The sequence below is a fragment of the Bacillus rossius genome, chromosome 3 (assembly GCF_032445375.1).
Source record: "Bacillus rossius redtenbacheri isolate Brsri chromosome 3, Brsri_v3, whole genome shotgun sequence".
Lineage (NCBI taxonomy): Eukaryota > Metazoa > Arthropoda > Insecta > Phasmatodea > Bacillidae > Bacillus > Bacillus rossius.
In genome coordinates, this window is record NC_086332.1 from 25,983,318 (window position 1) to 26,004,833 (window position 21,516).

The following is a 21,516-nucleotide window of genomic DNA, read 5'->3' on the forward strand; positions in this document are numbered from 1 at the left end:
GGTCATCATTGATTTATTCATTATTAAACCCCTTATGCGTAAAACCAAATACACCTATCCCTCACTTAGCATGAATAATTTGTTCCTAAAAATGCTTGTGTTATTCAAAATCGCGTATTCTGAAGCATTAGTTTCCATAAATAGCAAGGCTAATTTATTTAATGTGTTCCAAAATTGTGTAGGAAAATATACTTTACGTAATATGAATGTGTTGCATAACACTCAACTATAAATATGTCACACCATTTATATTTATATGCCTCCCATCGCACTTTGTATAACAAATACTACACCGCCTAACAGGAGATATGTGGTTATGTACTTTATCGTCAATCGGCTGGCTGACTTGCCCGCCTGGTACCTAGTGACCTTCAACTCACGTCGCGTACCTTTCCCAACCATCCTGTACTGGCAGTGAAACCGATATTACTGTCCGGATAGTTATATTTTAATTTTTCATAAATTAAAGTGCTTATTCGCATACCACCACCTGGTTAACACCAATCCTGTCAGGCCAATGATTATTTTTTTCATTGCAACATTAATTTAACAACCTTTTCCACGTGAATCATCTGTTAATTTCTGTTCCGGTATCTAATGTCAAATATATTCCCGCTAGTACAACCAACAGCATCAGACTTGTATAAACTTATTTCGTACGATTGTGCACACAGATGACATGTTTAAAACTAAAGTGTGACCAACATAAGCGTGGACTTCATGACAATCTGCGCGCCGTAATACTTCTAGTTTTGTCTCAAATACTTGAACACGGTGCATTATGAGTGATCAAGCACATATAGTTACCGGCAGCTGAATGGGCAGACGTTTCTGACGTAAAAACATTTGGTACTTTACACTCCATAGCCGCAATTTAACTTGCTATAGCTATGTTTGTATAACAGCTGATAACGTAGACAGACTTGCGCGCGCATCTCTTCCTCCCTTGTTTCGCTAACCGTATCCCAAGGCACATATGTTGTTTACAGAAGTTGAAACAGACTGTGGCATCGTGCTGGACTTTTTTTTTTTTTTTTTGCCTACCGAGATTTCGTGCTAACTGAAATTCACAGATGTGCTATTCAAGACTGAGGCAGTAAATAAAATTCCCATTGCGCTAAATGAATCCGCGCAATCTGAAGACGTGCTAAGTGAGGGATAGTTGTAATTAACGGCACAGTTACTGATACATAATAGCAAGTAAAATTTTGTCCCGGAGCAGTAATTTATAACGATTCACAACCCTCCCATCTTCCTAAAGCAAACACATCACACAGATGGCGGCTAATGACTTCACTCACAAAAATACAAGGCATATGCCAACGCTAATCCTCACCTGAACTGTATGTTTGAGAGGCACTTCTGCCTTGAACCTAACAGGAACATTTAAGTTTGTTGAGCCATGTAACAGATGACTCTCAGCAACCGAACTGCTGCCGCTTTCACAATACTGCTGGATTTTCCATTGAAAACACAGTTCTTCCACAAAAGAACTATTTTGTGCGTAACACTCCAGCTGGAAATAGTTGCCACATGTAAGTATTACACTCAACAATAACACAATACTTTAAAAAAACCACACGTCATATACAGAACACACTAGATACAAGTTTGACGGCTTGGGCATGAGGCTTCAATAGTGGTTCTGGGAAAAATTTCAGTCCTACTAAGGCCCACTTGCTCATTCATGATTTGTGGTAAAGGAAAGTGTCTCGCTACCTGAAAAACTTGCTTGGATTATCCTTACTTCACTGTGCAAGTTAGCATGTCTTCCCATGTGGAGCCAAAACGAAAAAGAATGCACTATAAAGAATATTAACACTTATAGTTGCAAACTAATGATACAAAATCGAAAATTCCACAATAATTTTATTTTCAATATCTGTCAATGGTGATATAGGTCTGAATACATTTTTGACTGCTTCTAACATTTCACAAGTTTTATAGATAAACTTCACAACTAATAATACATCCAATCTTGAATTTTTAAATATGCCTTTACCTTCATGGTGTGTATGTATATTTGACTAGCAACATGTGTTATGAACAAAAATATACCACAGAAGGGAGTATTCAACTCGATTTCTCGCAAAACAAAGCACAAGAACCAAGTGACAGATAGATTTTAGCTAAATGTGAGTGTGCAATATTAAATCTAATTGAATTCATACAGTAGCAATACATCACCACCACCATTAGAATTTCAGTTTTCTTTACTTTGAGAACTATCATAGAGTACCTTTGAAGATTATCAAGCACAAATTCACTAATAAAATAGCATGTAAAATATGAAGAAAAAAAACCGTAAGTTTCAATATGGTTCAAAGAAATTTTACCTGGCAAAAAACTACAGATGCATCGTTTTCTTCACTTTGAAAGCGATCCAAGGTACACTGGTTTATGCTGGCATTATTGCAAGCTTTGATCACTGTCAATGAGTCACAGTCCAAAGATGCAAATGATTGATTTGGCAACTCTGGGATGAACTTGATTGCAAAAAAAGCGAGCAATGTCACCACTTGGAACAAGAGAAATATAAACTTCTGGAGACGGAAGTGGTCGGCAGCTGCACCAAACAAAGGCTTGGCCAGCATTCCGCACACGGGAAGAATTGTGTACATGGTTCCCACCACGACACTCGAGAAGCCCAGTTGGCGAGCATACACGGTGATGAATGGCACTATGGGAGCTGTGCCTGCAATTAAACCAAACATTTCATCAATAGTGTGTAACTCATGTTGATCCTCGACATATCCATCCCATACAGAGCCTTAATTAACTTACAACTATGATGGAAATGGTACGTGAATAATGTGTAGTAAAAAACATTTAAATTTAAATATTATTTAAGTGTGTTTTATTACACCTCAGGCACTGGCAAAAAAAAAACACAGATTTAAAAAAATCTCCTTTCGCACAGCCTACAGTTGCAGGTAGATTTCAAAGTAGGTACCTATTTCTTCTGGAAATGATTTAGAAACTTATATAAACTTCTGGAACCTTTTAAGAACTTAATGTACATAACATTTATATGTTCTCCAATACTTCAAAATGATCGATAAATATTTTACTTATTTTCCATGCAGCAAAAACATTTTGAATATTTTTAACTCAATGCATCCAGCATTTAACAACTTAGAATGAATTTCATATTATGCCTACTAAAGTAATTATTAATTTTCTTTGACCATCAAACACTATTTTTTCATCGCTTGCACTAAAAACGTGGTCGTATAAAAATTTGCTTCGGACCAAGGTTTAGGATAATATTAAGATAGTTTAAAATAAATTCAAACAAATTTGATACTACGGAATCTTTGATTTTTTTTTTTAACACCTGTTTTTATAGTAACAATTTGTTTCATCAGCAATTGTTTCACACAATGTTTATGAAAAAGTTTACGACTTATACAATAAATTATAACGGATTTGATCATAAACCTATTAAAAAAAAAGTAATATATTTTTTTTATTCTTACAACCAATGTTATTTCCACCCCTTGCAGTAATGGTTGGTTACATAAATATTTATTATAACAAATGTGTTAGAAATTGCTCGAAAAATAAACAACATTAAAATGAATTCAATAGTCAGCATGGTAGGGAAGTTTTATTTATTTTCTTATTCCAACCACAGGTTTTTACAATCCCTTGCAATAATGGCTTGTATTATCAAAAAATGTTTTAGATAAAAAAATTTGAGATAAAAATTAAACTATTTACAAAAAATTTGAACTGATGAGACAATGTGCTTTTTAAGGTAGTTATGAATTTCTTTTTGTATTTTAACACCTCTTTACCCACCCTTTGCAGCAATAGTTGGTGTATCACAAAATGTTTCAGCCATAAGTTTTAGATAAAAATTATAAAATTTACAAACAATTTGTAAGGATTTGATGGTGTGCCTACAAAAAGAGTTAAGAAATTTTTTTTTGTCCTCCAACCCTTGTTCTTTTCACCCCTTGCAATTATGGTTGGTTGTATGAAAAATTTATTTAGGCAAAATTTTTCAGTATTACTCCTACGTGTTATAATACATTCAAAAACAGATATATCAGTCATATTATGGGAGTTAAAATGATTGTTCTGATTTCAAAAATTCTTCCCCATTTCTATCCCTTCGGTTTGATTTTGCCCATTGACTAACTCGACAGAGATTTTTCATTACTATACTTTATATATCAGTTTAGAAGTCATGCAGCAGTTATGTCTATAAAATTATGATATATATATAATATATATATCATTATAAACTTTTGAAATGACAATGGTTTTGGGGTCTCTGGACCATGAAACATAAAACTATATCAAAATTCTCCGGAAGTTGCACCAAGGTAATGGCTACAATAGGAAGTATATATTTGAAATCTACCTAAAAACAGATTACGTTTTCCTGAATTCAACGTAATCCATTAACGAGTAAATTATTATTGTGTATAGGTAAGTCACTGAGTGCATTAGTAGTACTAACACAATTGACTAGTTTGAAAGAGTCAGACTCAACGAGGTCATCACGTATGATTCAATGACACCTTAGATAACATACTAGACTTGAAGGAATTTAAGGAGACTTATTATGGGTTTGGAAAGACAAAGCGTAGTTGAAATGCATACCTGCCAACTTGATAGGAGTGCAAGCAGTAAGATTTCCAAATTAACAAATCTATAGCGTAAATCAGGCGCGATGTTTAAAATAAGTGTTTATTTTGCATTGATAACACCACATCTCTACCCAAAATACGAAAGTTAATAAAAAGTTACTGTAATTTATTAAAACTTTTCTGTCTTTTCTGCAGCCAAATTAATTAAGTTGCACAGACAACCTATGACAACTAAATTTGGCTTATTTTCTTTTAATACAGAAATAACACCATTTTTAACTCCTACCATAACTGCTGCACTATCACAGCCAAAACCTTTACAATTATGAATTGGCACAGTCATACTTTCAAGTTCTGATAACATTATCTGCCCAATATTTTTACCAGTAGAAGCATCTTCCAATAAAGGTAAGGCCAAAACACAACTAGTTACTAACCTGCAGTCAGGGTTGTAATAAGTTACCACGAGAGTAGCTAGTGTATATGGGCCAATTTGCAAGCACCTACCTCCATTGAAATTTCCCAAATAGGTGCTCAAATTATGTAAATTATGCTAAAGATGACTATATAATTTATTTAACTGTTAGTTTAATAAATTCTATAGAAAATTTTTATCATAAATTATATCAATTACCTGCACTAAATAAAAAGAAGTGCCCTTTCATTGGGAGAAGCTGCATGTTGATTTTCTGATGAACCATTTTTGACATTTGCTTTTAAGAATATAGCTGAGAAGATGTAAACTTGCTTATGGTAACACTGAAAAAAATATATGTACATACTATATCAGATTTGTTGACAAGGCAACACTTCATTTGTTTACTTAAATTAATGTTCATACAATAACCAAAGTGTAGTCATATTCATAAACAACTGTCACTCAAACACATTGACTCACATCTCTCACAATAAATTGCTAACATAAAATCTGTATCAAAAACATTTTTCTCATTTTTTTTTACAACTTTGAAAAACGAGAATGGTTCTTAGAAAACCTGCCTGGACTGTCAATGAAGCTACAAAAAGAGGACATGTCTGGGGTCACTGTACCAATGTACAATAGATCTGTACTAGTAATGACTTGGTTTGATCACCTAAAATGTAATCTAGTTAGTATGTGTGTGACCATGTAGCAACATGATGAACACACCTAACTAACATACATATTCAAATACACTGGGTGCAGCAATGTCAGTTGAAACTGAATTAAAATAAAATAATTATAAAGTATATTTTAACGAATATAATTAAATAGTAAATTTTAATACTGTACACTCCCGATTATCCGCGAAATTAAGTGGCAGGGCCACTGCGGATACTGAAAATCGCGGATAATCCGCAAAAGAGCCGAAAATGGGAAACAAAAAAGGAAACATTAATTTCAACTTAAAAATCTAAAACTTTATGTACAGTAAAAGTTACAATCAACAGTAAAAAATTTTAAATGATGCTAAAATTTTAGTATTTTACTGAATTATTAACATACAATACATTTCAGTAACGTAAACATAAAAGTGCTCAACCATACGACTAGAAACAAAGCGCGACAGAGACAAAAATAGCAACGCATGCCAGCCTACTGCAAGATTTGCGAGAAGGCCTGTGGCGTTTTACTGTATACTGCACACAATACACTTGTCAGTAGAGTTCAAATTTGCTCACTTGCAATAAAATACAGATTTACATATGTGCTGTATTTTTTCGTAGCATGCGCGAATAATCCGCACCACGGATCATCCGCCTGCGGATAATAGGGACTTTACTGTACATTACTATGAGCATTACATTTACTGAATGTCACTGTTTTACTATATGAATACTATTACTAATCAAATAATTTTAATATTAATTTTAGAATATTATTTAGCTTGGTAACCCAGATGTAGTGTGTGATGTGACTAATGATTTGTTTAGTTGTTAAATTTAGTCTGACAATATGAAACAACACCATGTGTCGGCTGATCAGAAATGTGGTAGCTATGGAAGTCGTGATCTGCGCACCTCGGGGAGGTCTCGGCAGCGTCCAGGATAGCGAGGCTATGTTGAAAAGAGGCTACAACTGCAGACGACTAGCAGGGACCAGGAACTCGATGCCTGCTACACCTCCGGGTGGCTGAAGAATATGAGTTACAGGCAGAGCTCACCAAAGACAACGGAAAAGAGCAGGGTCTTCGCTGAATCCTCCGTCCACAAGAAGAAGAAAGCAGCAAACGCGGGAGAAAGTATCTATCCGGCGTTACACCCTACATCTTGAATTAAACATAACAAGACGTCCTGGACAGCATACAGTATAGCTAATGCAGCTAAGATTGCGGCTGTCGCAGAATCTTCTCGTCTCCTGTGCGGGGTCCCGTAGGAATTGGGACTGCCGCACCCATGGGAGACGTCTTGCCTGATGCCTGATTCAAACTCAACTTCTTTTACATTATTGTAAAAATGCTATTTCAATTTGGTTAGACCAACAAGGAGTTACATTATTGCTACCTGGAAAACTTTGTAAAGGTGCAATTTATTGATGAATGTATGTTTAATGCAAAAATATATCAAAAAGTAATACTCAGCAATAAAATGATTGGACATGAAGACAATCCCTTATTAAATAAAATTGAAAACCATGATGAAATGATGTTGTTAGTGATGGGTTTCCCAATCTCTACATTTCCAATCCTAAATTTTTTAAAAATGGGTACAGGTACTTATGTACGCGTACTGGAACATATACTTATTTGGCATAATAAAATTAACTTTAATTTTGCATGTGAATTATTAACATACCTAAATAAAATAATAAAAAGACTGGAGTGAGTTTAAAAACACGGTTGGTGAAGTATAAATTCAATCAAATTAAAATTCCGTAAGCAGGCTTACCATAGTCAATGAACTCACGAAGTTGCGCTGCCTTATGCTGATGAATGGGAGTTAATGTCAAATGCAATCTACACAATTGTACTGCAATTTGTTGTGCTTGTTGACAGCTATATCTAGCATGTAACTTTATGTTAGCTATCTGGACTTAGTAGGTGTGTTTACCGAGTGATGTACTGTTGCCCAGATGATTATTTACAGTTCCCCTTAAGTGTGTTTATCAAGCAAATGCAAAGTAGTACTTTGGTATATATATTATCATGACAATATGATAACTTCTTAAGATTGCCTTATTTGTTTTAAATTCTAAAAAAAAAAAAAACATTGGTGCATGGCCACTATGTGCTTCAGAAGTGCAACTTCACAGATAAGAGGGATAGGAAATTTTTAGGGTACATACTCTAATATTTGAAACACTTGTAATCATGCGTTAAATGTAGACTTTTACTAGTGTCTGTCCATGTCTTCAATGGAATCAATGTTAGCTAAAAATATGATTAAAATAAAAACCCTAATGGAAATGTCTTAATATAGCCTATCATAATTTTATTGACTATTCAGAAATTTTTAAAGGCTATGTAAAACAGTCAACAAATGTCAACTAATTACCTACATTTATAAAAAAAATATATTTTGAGGCTAGCTTTCAAAGTATATTCCAGTTTTTCTTCCATTAATTTGATTATATGTTCACTTTCTTACTCACTGGTAGAAGCAAGCACAAGTGAGATTGTCACACAATGTTGTTAGGCTGCTAACCCATGTACATACACGACATGTGGATTATAATGGCAGCATGGAATAGCAGTTTTACCTTTAGGTGTACAAAAGCAACTTTTAGGTTGTAAATCAAAGATTATGCCAGTAATTTTATGAATTTAACAGACCCTAAAGCCACATTGACCACACCATGATGCACACAATACTTAAGATCACTTGCAATCATCTTAATAATAAGGTATATATACCAAAAAATAATTTAATTCATCCATATATGTATTGTTAATTCATTAACCTGTCACTAGGACCTTTGAATATATATACTGTATAGAAGTCGCCAGCCCAGGTTAAAATTTCTAATACGGTTTGAGGTAGTTGGTTAATTCACAGCCGCAATCGCCACCATCTCTAGGGCATCAACTTGTGGTGGTCCCTAGCGGACAAGTGTCGAACTCTTCAAACACCCCTTCCCCCTCCCGTTGAACGAACTTGAGCTGCAGTGAATGATGGATGAGGGGTGCAGGGAATGACAGCGGGCGACAGCGCTGCGCTCTAACGTGTAAATAACAACTAAGACGATACAGGGCGTTACGGCAGCGCACTGCAGCGGTGAAGTTCCCAAGCTGCTCATCATACGCTTCTGATAAACGTAGAGTAAATCCTATCCACTCGCGACTTCTATACAGTATATATATTCAAAGCTAGGACCCTTCTACAGCCCAAACACAAGAAGGATAACCAGTTACAATAATGTTGAAAAAAAAAACATATAAAAAAACTTCATCTTCAACCATTTGACAAACAATATACACTTCACAATTAAACAGAACAGTTACAGTGATAAGAGTAACAGTACATATCATTAAAGATAAATGCTGTTTCAAGAGATCTGTTTCAAAAAGCTGCACTTCATATTCAAGTTGAGTTAAAAGTGTTTATCTTGAAAGATTTACACAGCAAAGCAACATGACAGGGCACTGTAAATTAAATAATACATTATATCTGATAAAAGAAAAAAAAAAACACACAAATCCTATGATTTACAAGTGGCAACGTGGCAATGATATTCATTTACAGCAAGCAGTGTCAATGAAATTAAATATCAGGCATCCAGAAGGCATTGTTAAAAAAACAACATGAAGAATATGATCTCTTAAATTCCTGTTGTAGAAGGTGTAATTTTATGGCGAGTTGGAAGAAGAAAAAAGCATGTGATTGGTGATAAGCATTTTAAGTCATTCTGAGTTGGCTAACTTAGTAACTTTCGGAAAATAAGATGGAGGGAAACAATCTGCAGACTGAAGACTTGCACTACACAATTAATCCTTTCAAGTTCATTATCAACATAGGTTATCCCGTAACTCAGGAGATATTGGTACTTCCTCACTGGCCTCCCACACTTACAATGCCATAATGTGGATTACAATTTTCTCACACTACTGAATAAGTGAAAAACTATTTGTTAGTACAGAACTAATTAAATGTCAGTAAACTTATAGTAAATAGTCCAACATCCCACATACCCAAAGTAGGACTACTAGTTGTAATAGAGTATCAATGTAGTAGTTAACATGATAATGGAGTATAGTGTATTCTGATATACAGCATCAGTGTTTCAGTCTGACATTGCCCAGTGTGTTAGAACAATCCATTAAAAGTAACCATTATAGTTTTTTTTTTTTTTTTAATTTAACTCTCAATGATTTTTTTTGATTGCTAAACAAACTGCATTAGTAATATTTATGTAGCTTTAAATGTTGGCAAACAGCTTTAGAGTTTCAGACCAATACCATTTCGGGTACAATTTTAATAGGTAGGAAAATGAGATAGAACATGGCAAGAAAACGGTGCATTAACTTTGCTGGAGTGGAGATGAAAAGCAATAAGAAGAAACAAATTCCCAATACAACTGGTTAGGCCTAAGCTCACATACACACATTACTGAATCACATGCACTGATGAGTGATCGCACTTGGCTTAGCATTTGCTACCACCGTTCTGTGCTGGTACCCAATCTTGTTGCAACTGTCACATAATCCGCCTACTGTGTTAGTCTGAGCTATCATTTATTTATTTACTTAATTCCTTTCACATTTTTTTTTCTGTTGTGTCTACGTATTAAACATTTGTCATGTTTTCCATGAGTTTATGTATTCATCTTTGTTGTCCAACAAACATAAAACAGCAATACCATATTTACACCATATTATCTTAAACCATTTGAAAAGGGTAATCTTTACATTATATCTGTAAATGAAGATTGGTGAATAAAAATATATTTTTCACAAATTATATAGCCTAGCCTATTCTGCCATTAGTCTTACTAATTCATCAGCAATTCAGGGGAAAAAAAGGAACCTATAATTGGATATTTCAGCTACCTAAACAGGTTTCTCAATCAAACTATGGCATTACTTATGTTTATTTATTTTATTTTGAAGACTTCTGCAATTGGGCACAAGCCCTGTGGCAAGCATTCACCCTATCTTTCTCTCACTCTTCTCATGACATGAGCCACACTCCTTTAAACACACTCTCCTCCACACATTCCATTCCCCTTATCATTCTCACTACCTTTTGAGTTTTTTACTCCTTTCCGTTCTCCTCTCCTTAAAATCTTTCCTTGAGATATCCCTTCTACTTCTAGACTTTCATCTTGCAACTCGTTGCCTCAGCTCTGCCCGCCCTCTATCCACACTCAAATACACCCTGACTAGCCTCTTCCACTCCTTTCACCTTCATCAGCTCTGTTGGTCTATTAAAATACTCTCCCTTTTCACCACCATCAATGCTATAGGGTCAGGTGGGGTGGATATGATACAAAAAACCAAACTTTTTGAATATTATTTTAACTAAGAGCACCACAACACTGAGAAAAATTACGCACATTTCTTAGGGCTTTATAAACCTAACCCTAACTCAATAAAAATTTAGATTAATTAGTTAGATTGATAAAAAATAAATTTAGTGTATCATATTCACCTTGCGATTGAGGGGAATATGATACACAGGTGGGGTGAATGAGATACATCATTATATCCTACTTCTTAGCAACGCTATCAGTGTGGTGGGGTGTGTGTGAGACAGGTCAAATACATGTGTAAATTATCACCCACAAAAAATTTCATGGCAATCAGTTTAGTGGTCCTCGAGTTCTGACATAAAATATGAAGTCATATTACAGAGTGAATATTTTCCCTCTATATTAAAGAAGCATACATTTTGTCACAGTACGTAAATGTGACTAGTGACTAGTCAAACAAATTCTACATACAATTTTTATCATTTATCCACGTACTGTCCAATTATTGAACAATCTTCTCAGTCAACAACAAATTGAAGAAATACTGTGATCCTAATAAGGATTTTCTCTCTATTTATAATAAATACAACAATAGCAAAGTAATAAAAGCAGCTTACTACAAACTAAAATATGGAATGCTTACAAATACACAGTTCTACATGTGATGTTAAATTATTCATATTACTCTAAAACATAAACATAGGGGCTTACATAGAACAATAAGTTGTACAAATTGGAGTACGACAATTTGTTTATGTTCAGGTTTACCAACATACAGAAATAGCTTAAAGGTAAAAAACACAAGGTTTTAATGACAATGTACATTTCAAATTCAGCAGTGGAAAATAGAAATAATAACCACTTTTTTATAAAACTACCTAAAATTATGGAATCATATTCACACCATGCTGTGTATCACATTAACCCCATGTTCTGTATCATATTCACCCCAAAAATTTAGGCAGCAGTAACTTAGTAACTAAGATATAAATGTTAGACTATCTTTCTAAGCATTAAAACATAGAGGATACTTTCCTGCACCATTTAAAACTATAATTTTGAAGCTATCTTCTATGCACACAAAGATATAACAAAAGTTGCTGGACCTAGACATGAAAATTTTTTGGTCGAATTATTTCTTGCTTGAGACTTTTTCATTTCCTATAAAATGTAGCTAAAGGTTTATAACATTCATTATGGAATGGGGATGTACAAAGAAAAGGCAAGCAAATGTATTTTCTTCAAATTTTTTGTATAGCAAAAAGTAAATTTTTTTTTAATTTAACTTTCACCCCAAATTTTACACTGTATCACATTCCCCCCACCCAAAACTACCACTTTCCCTTCACCCACCTAGCTGTTCTCCTTTGCACTCGCTCCAGTCTCCACTCAAGCACTACTACTGCAGCATAATCCATCATGGGGTGTACCAGGGTGATGCAAGTCTTTTCCTGTACTTATGCTGCCTCCCCCTCCAAAAACCCATTTCCAGCACGCCTAGGCTCTGTCCGCTCTCATTAACTACCTTCTCCACCCACTCCCCTAACCAAAGGTTTCCTTGCAGGACTACCCTAGGTATTTATAGCTTTTGGACTCACCTATCATTTCTCCCTTCCAGCCATAGACCCTCTAATCTTTATCCTTGTAAATATAACCACCTTTGTCTAGCCCACTTTTATCTTAATATCATTCCTTTCCGTGCACACTTCCAGTCTATTTAAATCCTCCTGTGACTCCCCTCCTCTGCATCACCATGTACCACAGTCATCTAATAAGTCTCATGCACCCTTTTATGCATTCTCCTAAATTATTCACCATAATGGTGAAAAGCAGTGGGCCAAGCACAACTGCCCTGCATCACCCCTGATGTAACACTTCCCTACATCTCATCCTCTGCAGGTACCTTCTATACCATGATCCTTCAATTTCTCATGAGGTAACTTCTCGAATGCTTTTTCGAAGTCGATTAGTAAAAAAGGCAAGATTTGTATATTAAGACATATATCATTGCAGTAATTATAAAGAGGTGTGCTAAGTTCCTCAACATTGCGAATCAACTGGGTGACTGTCCCAATATAAGGTTTTTTTTTTTTTTAATTCAATCAAATTTAACCGAATCAAATGACTGTGTATCTGAAACCTCAAACACTGTTCCACCCCGCAAAAAGGTTTTGTTAAAATGCATTAATAATTTGGATTATAATTATTGTTAAAAGAAATATAACACGAATAACTTTCAAACATTTGACCAATCACACATTTACAAACGTTTTCTTACATAATGAAATAACTTAACCTAAAAACCTTATAAAACTAACATTTTCACCAAAAAAAAAAAACTTGTCACGCATAAAGTATTCGACCAATGACTTATATTTTAAGTTCTTGAATATTTGATACTACATACTAGTAATGGGTCGTTCGTTAACGATTCGTTCAAAAAGAACGAATCTTTGAGAGAACGAAATCTTGCGATTCGTTCGCGATGTAAAGAACCGGCTCTTTGAGAGCCGGTACCTTGAAAGATTCGGAAGAACGAAAACGCGGAGAGAACGAGAGAACGAGAGAACGAGATGAGAGAACCGGTCACGCGCCCGGTCTGATTCGTTCGTAAAATGATTCATGACGTCAGAGTCTGAAGAATTAGTAATCACAGCGTGCGCATGTTCACAAGAGCAAACGATAACTGATCAAATAAAATAGGGTAACATGAAAAGTATCTATACCTGAAAATGTCAACTGTTAAGTAGTGGTTTAAAATTGCTTTTTCACATTCACATACACAAATTTGGAAATAAAAAACTAAAAAAACAAAAAAAACCGTATGAATTAAAAAATAACAGGGAAAGTAACTACAAATGTTCACACTTACCATTTTTGGGTTAATTAATGTACTTCATTTGTTTCTCTTCATACTGAATTGCAGTAGTATTAAATTTTTGTCTTTTTTCTGTAAATGTGTTGGTCTACATGTAAACACTTTACTGTCACTAGAGTGTAAATAGCATATATATTAATATTTGTAACTTAAAAAGTAATAAAATATAAATAATCTTGTTTCATATACGCAACTGTGATTCACTGGCTACGGAAAGCAATGTTCAAATTCAAATACAAAAACACGTACGTAATACTCAAGGATGAACGAGTTACGACACCTGATAAAAGAGCCAGATCCCATACACAGAAAAGAACGAATTGACCGAGATGAACGAATCGTTCTGAACGAATCATCTCACGGTACTGATCCAAAAGAACCGATTCGGTCAAAAGATCCGTTCTGCCCATCACTACTACATACTACCAAATATCGTAATACGACAATATGAGAAACTTGAACCAATTGTCATTGTATAACCGGGAGACAATTTACTGCATTGCTAACAAGTTATTTTCACTGTACTCCGCTAGATGCCATTACTATCTCGCAATTTAAACAAATTATTCAAAACCGTAGTTATATTTCAAGCCACTGGGCTCGCTGACAACACTTGTCAGTAGCCTGGCGCATAATAGTTCGCGACCGGGAGCGCTCCTTTTAGTTCGCAGCTCCTTGGCGAACTAGGTCGCTCTTTTAGTTCGTCCGCTCCCATCTCGAATTCAAAGAAGACAGGTCACAGATAGTTCGTTCGCTTTGCTACCGCTACTGCAGGCGATCTTCTTTGTATGTTATAATAGTTATTTTTTATAATGATCAGTGTTGTGAACGCCTAGATTATTTTCCTTTTTTGGGTTATTATACATCAAATGAGTAAATAAAACAATAATTTACATAATTGGGTAAAATATGGCGTATATAAAAGTTCTGTTTTTATTTGACTTGTCCCAGGCAGAGGGGTGGAGCGGGAGCGGTCCCCGAACAGAGGTCGCTGCCCAAGAGCGGGGAAGGTCGAGCAGGGGGGAGGAGCGGAAGCGGTCCTCAAGCAGGGGTCGCTGCCCAAGAGCAGGGAGTGATCGTGCCATGAGGGATGGGGGGGGGGGGGGGAAGAGCGGGAGCGGTCCCCGAGCAGGGGTCGCTAGAGGTGGGTCGAAAAGTAACAACCTGATACTTTGGCACTGATACGCGCCTGTATCAGTAACGACAAACGAGTACACTTGAAAAGTATCAAGTATTTTAGTATCAGTAAAGAAATCGCCTGGAACAACACCACGACCAATGTACGCAGAACCCGATCGCAGATGACGGTCACTTGGGCGGAGCTTGTGAAAGGGGAGGGAGAAGGAACGACGAATAAGGGATAAAGAAGGGAAATAATGTAGGGGAGGAAGCGCAGAGGAAGGCGTTGAAGGAGAGGCGCAAAGCGAAATTGTTACGATCGTTTGGTTATTGTCCCACATCAAAGTACGCTCAGAGCGCAGTGCGTACACAGACTCGTTCAATAATAAAACTAATGAAATTTTAATATTAAAAAGTACATTAATACAAGATATAATATTTATATTTGTGCACCTAACAGCTATGAAAATGCAAATAAATTCTCAGTTGACACTAATAACAGATGTAATCAACATATGGACTTTTTTTTTCGAAAACAATTAGTAACTAGTGTTTTCATACATTAAAAGATTACGATTTTATCAAAAATTAAAAATAAAAAAAAAACAGATACGTACATTAGTGAGCATACTATATCAATGTTTATGTTTCAAATGTTTCTTCAGATTAGTCGATGATGATTTATAACTCAGTTTTTGTTTACACAAATTACAATTAGCAAACTCATTATTTTCCATAAGAAAATTCCACACAAATGAAGTCTTTTTCCTGCACTTATCCATTCCTTATTTCACTATAAAGATACTAACTAAAAAGCATACAGCCCGCAACAATGTACATGGTGGTAATTAATACACGGCCAGGACGAACTGCAGTGAATGTTGAACTGATTGATACTGGCTGTATCAGGCAGGCATGACAGTAACAGAGGTATAGAATTACCGGGCGTGATAAATAATGTATCAGAGACACCGATACCTTTTGACGCTGGTGATGACGGCACGGAGGATGTGTACCCTGTAACGAAAATGCTGATACCTTGTCGCTTCCTAGGACCGCTATAGCTCTGATACAAAAGTATCAGAGACTTGTACCTATGTTAGAGGTGGGTCAATAAGTATCAACCTGATACTTTGGCACTAAAACGCACCTATATCAGGAACGGCAAACGAGTACACTTGAAAAATATCAGGTACTTTAGTATCAGTTCAGAATTCGCCTGGAACAACTGACGCCGTCGTCGGTGCTCCCTCTGAGAGCACAGGCCGTTATGTGTCCTCAACACCTGATCAGTGCCGCGCCTCGAACGCGCCCGCGCGCGCAACGTAGTGCAGTGCCCCGAACGGCGTGACATCAGTCACGGCCTCCTACGTGTGCAAAGCGCCCGGCCGGGTGTGGCACTGCGCAAGGGTATTGTTTATTCATGCATTGGATAATATAAACAGAAACTAATAAGTCTAAGACCATTAAGAATTATTGTTAATTTAACTATCATGTTACAAAAGGTTATAATTCACAAAACTGGCCGAAGTCATCTTCCCGCGCTCCGCAGTTTTCCCGCGGAATTTCCCCCCTCCCTGGCGCCGGCGGCCAGGGAGGATAGTCAGTCGCCATCCAGCACTCGCCCGGGCCGGCAGCCCACGCACGGGGAGCCTTCAACTTTCGCGCCAACATTCTGTAACTGCAATAGGTAATTATAGTCCAATCGTTTTTATATCAGCTCCCCGGTCGGCCCAAACCGGCCGTTAGCGATCTCGCGCGGTCTATTAATAAAGTGTGTAGTCCATTCACGGACTTTCTATTTCCTACGTAATTAATTAGGTGACCCCTAGTGGCACCTGCGCCTCACGCTATTACGTCCCACCTCGGGACATAGTTCTTTGCCCACGCAGGGCGGCACTGCGCCAAACGCGACCACAAGCATTCGGACGAGTCATCAACTGGGACTTGCCACGGCCACGTGTACGATATCGTTCAAGATTCCCACGTGTCCGTACCCAGCTTAACGTGGCCCTCGCCACCACGCGGACTAGCCGCCTGTGCATATCCTCCTGTGCGGGACATACCACAGTGATTTAGTGTAATGTGTTTCCATAGTAAATTCGCGGGACCTACCGCCCTTATAGTGTAATGTGTTTTCATAAGTAAATTCGCGGGACCGCCCTTATAGTGTAATGTGTTTTCATAAGTAAATTCGCGGGACCTACCACCCTTATAGTGTAATGTGTTTTCATAAGTAATTGGCGGGACCTATCACTCACGCACCTCGCGTTACGTCCGCGGACTTTCGCATAAACCAGGACAGGTTCATCGTGCGCGGAGCTTAGGTCGACGATGAAGCGGCCAGTTACGTGATCGTGCGACATGTAGAGTGTGCTACGCAATAAAACGACTACAAGTACGTGTGCATTTCATTAATCAGGCGTCCTGGGAGGCCATAACAGCCCGGGGAGTCCTTTGTCACCGCATCCCTGCCTGCAGTCACGAGGCCAGGAACCCCACCCTTGAGATTCAAAATTAACCCACTAGTGTAAATTTACGTAAATTCAGATCAGGCAACGGGGACGGCGTCACAACACCACGGCCAATGTGCGCGTGCGCAGAACCCGATCGCAGATGACGGTCACTTGGGCGGAGCTTGTGAAAGGGGAGGGAGCAGGAACGACGAATAAGGGATAAAGAAGGGAAATAATGTAGGGGAGGAAGCGCAGGGGAAGGCGTTGAAGGAGAGGCGCAAAGCGAAATTGTTACGAGTCGTTTAGTTATTGTCCCACATCAAAGTACGCTCAGAGCGCAGTGAGTACACAGACTCGTTCAATAATAAAACTAATGAAATTTTAATATTAAAAAGTACATTAATACAAGATATAATATTTATATTTGTGCACCTAACAGCTATGAAAATGCAAATAAATTCTCAGTTGACACTAATAACAGATGTAATCAACATATGGACTTTTTTTTCCGAAAACAATTAGTAACTAGTGTTTTCATATATTAAAAGATTACGATTTTATAAAAAATTAAAAATTAAAAAAAACAGATACGTACATTAGTGAGCATACTATATCAAATGTTTCTTCAGATTAGTCGATGATGATTTATAACTCAGTTTTTGTTTACACAAATTACAATTAGCAAACTCATTATTTTCCGTAAAAAAATTCCACACAAATGAAGTCTTTTTCCTGCACTTATCCATTCCTTATTTCACTATAAAGATACTAACTACAAAGCATGACAGCCCGCAACAATGTACATGGTGGTAATTAATACACGGCCAGGACGAACTGCAGTGAATGTTGAACTGATTGATACTGGCTGTATCAGGCGGGCATGAGAGTAACAGAGGTAGAGAATTACCGGGCGTGATAAATAATGTATCAGAGACACCGATACTTTTTTACGCTGGTGATGACGGCACGGAGGTTGTGTACTCTGTAACGAGAATGCTGATACTTTGTCGCTTCCTGGGACCACTACTGCTCTGATACAAAAGTATCAGAGACTTGTAACTAGGTACATTACTGTATCAGTATCAGGTTGGAACAGACACCGAAAATTGCTGTAACAACACACCTCTAGTGATAACGTCTTAATCGCTGAACGCCGGCTGCACGATAGTGATGGGCAGAACGGTTCTTTTGACCGAGTCGATTCTTTTGGATCAGTTCCGTGAAATGATTCGTTCAGAACGATTCGTTCATCTCGGTCAATTCGTTCTTTTCTGTGTATGGGATCAGGATCTTTTATCAGGTGTCGTAACTCGTTCATCCTTTAGAGTATTAGGTACGTATTTTAGTATTTGAATTTGAACATTGCTTTCCGTAGCCAGTGAATCACAGTTGCGTATATGAAACAAGATTATTTATATTTTATTACTTTTTAAGTTATGACGTCGTCCGACCGACGACCATCCCTAAGCCCGACCTGCAACCGCCAGTATACTCTCCCGCTAACGGAACGCACCCCTGGCCGTGGCCCACCCGAGTCGAGCGAGCCACCGAGCCGAACGGCCAAACCAGACATTATTATTATAAAGCACACTAAATCCGAGTGGACTAGAGACGAACCACACCCATTCCCCCTCAAACAATTAATTACGAATTTTGCGACCTTAAAGACTCTTCCAGACGCAGTCATTTAGTTTTTAACGTAATGAGGTCAAGCTTGGCGCGGCAGGGGCCGACGCGCCACCGGACGCCATGCCAGTTCCGCAGTTCTACTCTACTCGCGGACCGGGACGGACCTACGTCCCACGGAGAGACCACAACCATTGTCTTCATCGCAAGTAACGTCCGGTAAATATAGTCATTTAGCATAAACCAAACCTTTTTCTATTCACCTCTCCGTGCGTGCCCGGTCCGTTTTTTACGGTTCAGGACCTAATCCGACCGTGTAAACGTAAAGACGCCCCGCACCACACCTGGTGCGCAGGGTCGTTCTTCAGCATACGGCACGGGCCGTCTCCCGCAAAACTCTGTGTGCCACGTCAATTGTGCGCGCCTAATTTTCATTAAGGGTACTTTGTTAACGTAATTTTGCGCCACGTCATTTGTGCGCGCCTAATTTTCATTAAGTGTACTTTGAAAACGTAACTTTGCGCCACGTCATTTGTGCGCGCCTAATTTTCATTAAGTGTACTTTGTTAATGTAACTTTGAGCCACGTCATCTGTGCGCGCCTCTCTTGCATCAAGTGTACTTGGCCTGCATACTGTTACCCGAGAAACCAGTGCCACGAAACATTGAACATATACCGGCCTGCACCCCGCAACGGACAAGTAGCCCTCAGGGGCATGTCTGTGCTCAGTAATTGTATGGTGTGACGTCAATCCCTTGAATAAAGGCACGTCGCTACTACGGCAATCCCACTCATTCTTCTTTAACTAAATTCCCAAGCAATACCGCCGACGGTTCTAGCGGACCACGCTGGGGCAACGAACCACGAACCCCCATTGGTTATACACCGAGCTAGCCTGGCGCCCTCCCGGAACATAAAACGTTAACCAGACCAGCCACCCCGCTAGAACTCGCGCCCGGACTCGAACACAAGACCGCGGCTGACGGCAAATGGCGCCCCTGCGTGTGGCAAAATTTTAAGCAAAAAACGTGAAAATTGAGCAAACGGCAGGAAAACGGCCATCTTGGACGCACCAAGAGCGGCGGACAAAGGATCCATCAACCCCCAACCCCAGCGCTGACATTCCAGCAGAGCGTGCGATGCAGGCAAACAACATCACAGCCCAGCGGCCACCCCCAACCCCTCTCCACTTCCGCACCATCCCGCTTTCTCTTTCGCGTGAAGGGCCGAACACCCTCCCCCCCCCTCATCGTCAATCCTCCACCCGTCCGCTTTGTGCGGCTGTCCGGGCGCTCTCGGCCATCGCCTCGCACACCCATCCGCAACCCCGCCCGCGCCGCGGCCATTCTCGGCCTCTGTTTTGTGCGGCTGTCCGGGCACCTGCCCAGCCGGCGATCGCGACCCCGCGCGCAGACTTGCACAGCGCGCACAGAGCCACGAGTGAAAAACACGTATCGACACAGCTGAACACGCACGATAACAAGAGATGTATGCAGACGAATACATCGGGTGTTACCATCCCTGCCCGAGTTGGTACCCATATGGCAGGACCGCCGCGGGGTACGAGTGTGGCTATTCACAAGAATATCGCCTATATGGAATGACGATGTGTGGAAACCTGTCGTGTCCCGGAGGAAGTAGCAGGGGCTACCACTGCGATGAGTGTGCCGGCCTATGGCATCGTGACTGCACCAACGAGCGATAAGGAACTTTGAGGCGCGAGTCCTTCACGTTCACGTGCGCGCGATGTACCGCAGAACGAGCCACCCAAGTGCAGTATTCGGAAGCAATGCTAATAATTCCTCCCCTACGATACGCCGCGACGATTCACGACATCGAGACGCCACTCACGCAGACGCATGACATATCACAAACGCACGCCCCGACGACATCCGCACCGTCAAGTACAACCGTCCCAATGCCGACGACCGTCATCCTGCCGCCAAAAATTCTGCTCCCGTCGCCTCCTGTTCCGGAGCCTCCAACCTCGGCGTCCCTCGTAGACCTGACGCCACTCACGCCGACGCACTACGTCTCACCAAGGACGCCTTCCGTCCCGACGCCGACGCTCGTCAACCTCTCGCCGCCAATCCTGCTCCCTCCACCTCCGGGCCCAAAGCCACCAGCCTCAACACCCCTCGCAGACCAGACGCCACTCAACATGACTGTGACGACGCTTGACCCGCCGAAGCCGACCGAACGACGCACGACGCCGACCGTCCCACCGCCGTCTGTCACGACGTCCCGAACCCGCCTCGTGTCGGAGACAACTCACGACGCCGGGATGGCCTCGCCACCGCACCTGACCACCGTCACTGTGCCGCGAAGGACCATTCCGACGCAACCCGCATCGTCTCCGACACCCGCCTCATCCGGGACGCCACCAGACTCGACAACGACACGTCGCGCCACACCGTCGCCACCGCCTAGCTTCAACGTCATGCAGCC

General features: G+C 39.4%; 1 protein-coding gene across 9 annotated transcripts in view; it reads right to left on the reverse strand.

The window, feature by feature from the left end:
• The window catches only part of LOC134530399 (major facilitator superfamily domain-containing protein 6-A), a 53,224-nt gene extending 38,950 nt beyond the window's left edge, over positions 1–14,274 (reverse strand). For 2 of the 9 annotated variants that reach the window (XR_010074809.1, XM_063365191.1), the window contains exons 1-4: positions 13,308–13,436; positions 5,236–5,360; positions 2,337–2,695; positions 1,337–1,516 (exon numbers count right to left, since the gene is read on the reverse strand). Coding sequence is in view for 8 of the 9 variants with exons in the window: in XM_063365191.1 (XP_063221261.1) it covers positions 1,337–1,516; positions 2,337–2,695; positions 5,236–5,311 (615 nt within the window). In the remaining variant the exon portion in view is untranslated. The other 7 variants (XM_063365188.1, XM_063365183.1, XM_063365189.1 and 4 more) reach the window with 7 other exon arrangements.
• Between the last annotated feature and the right edge of the window lie 7,242 nt (positions 14,275–21,516).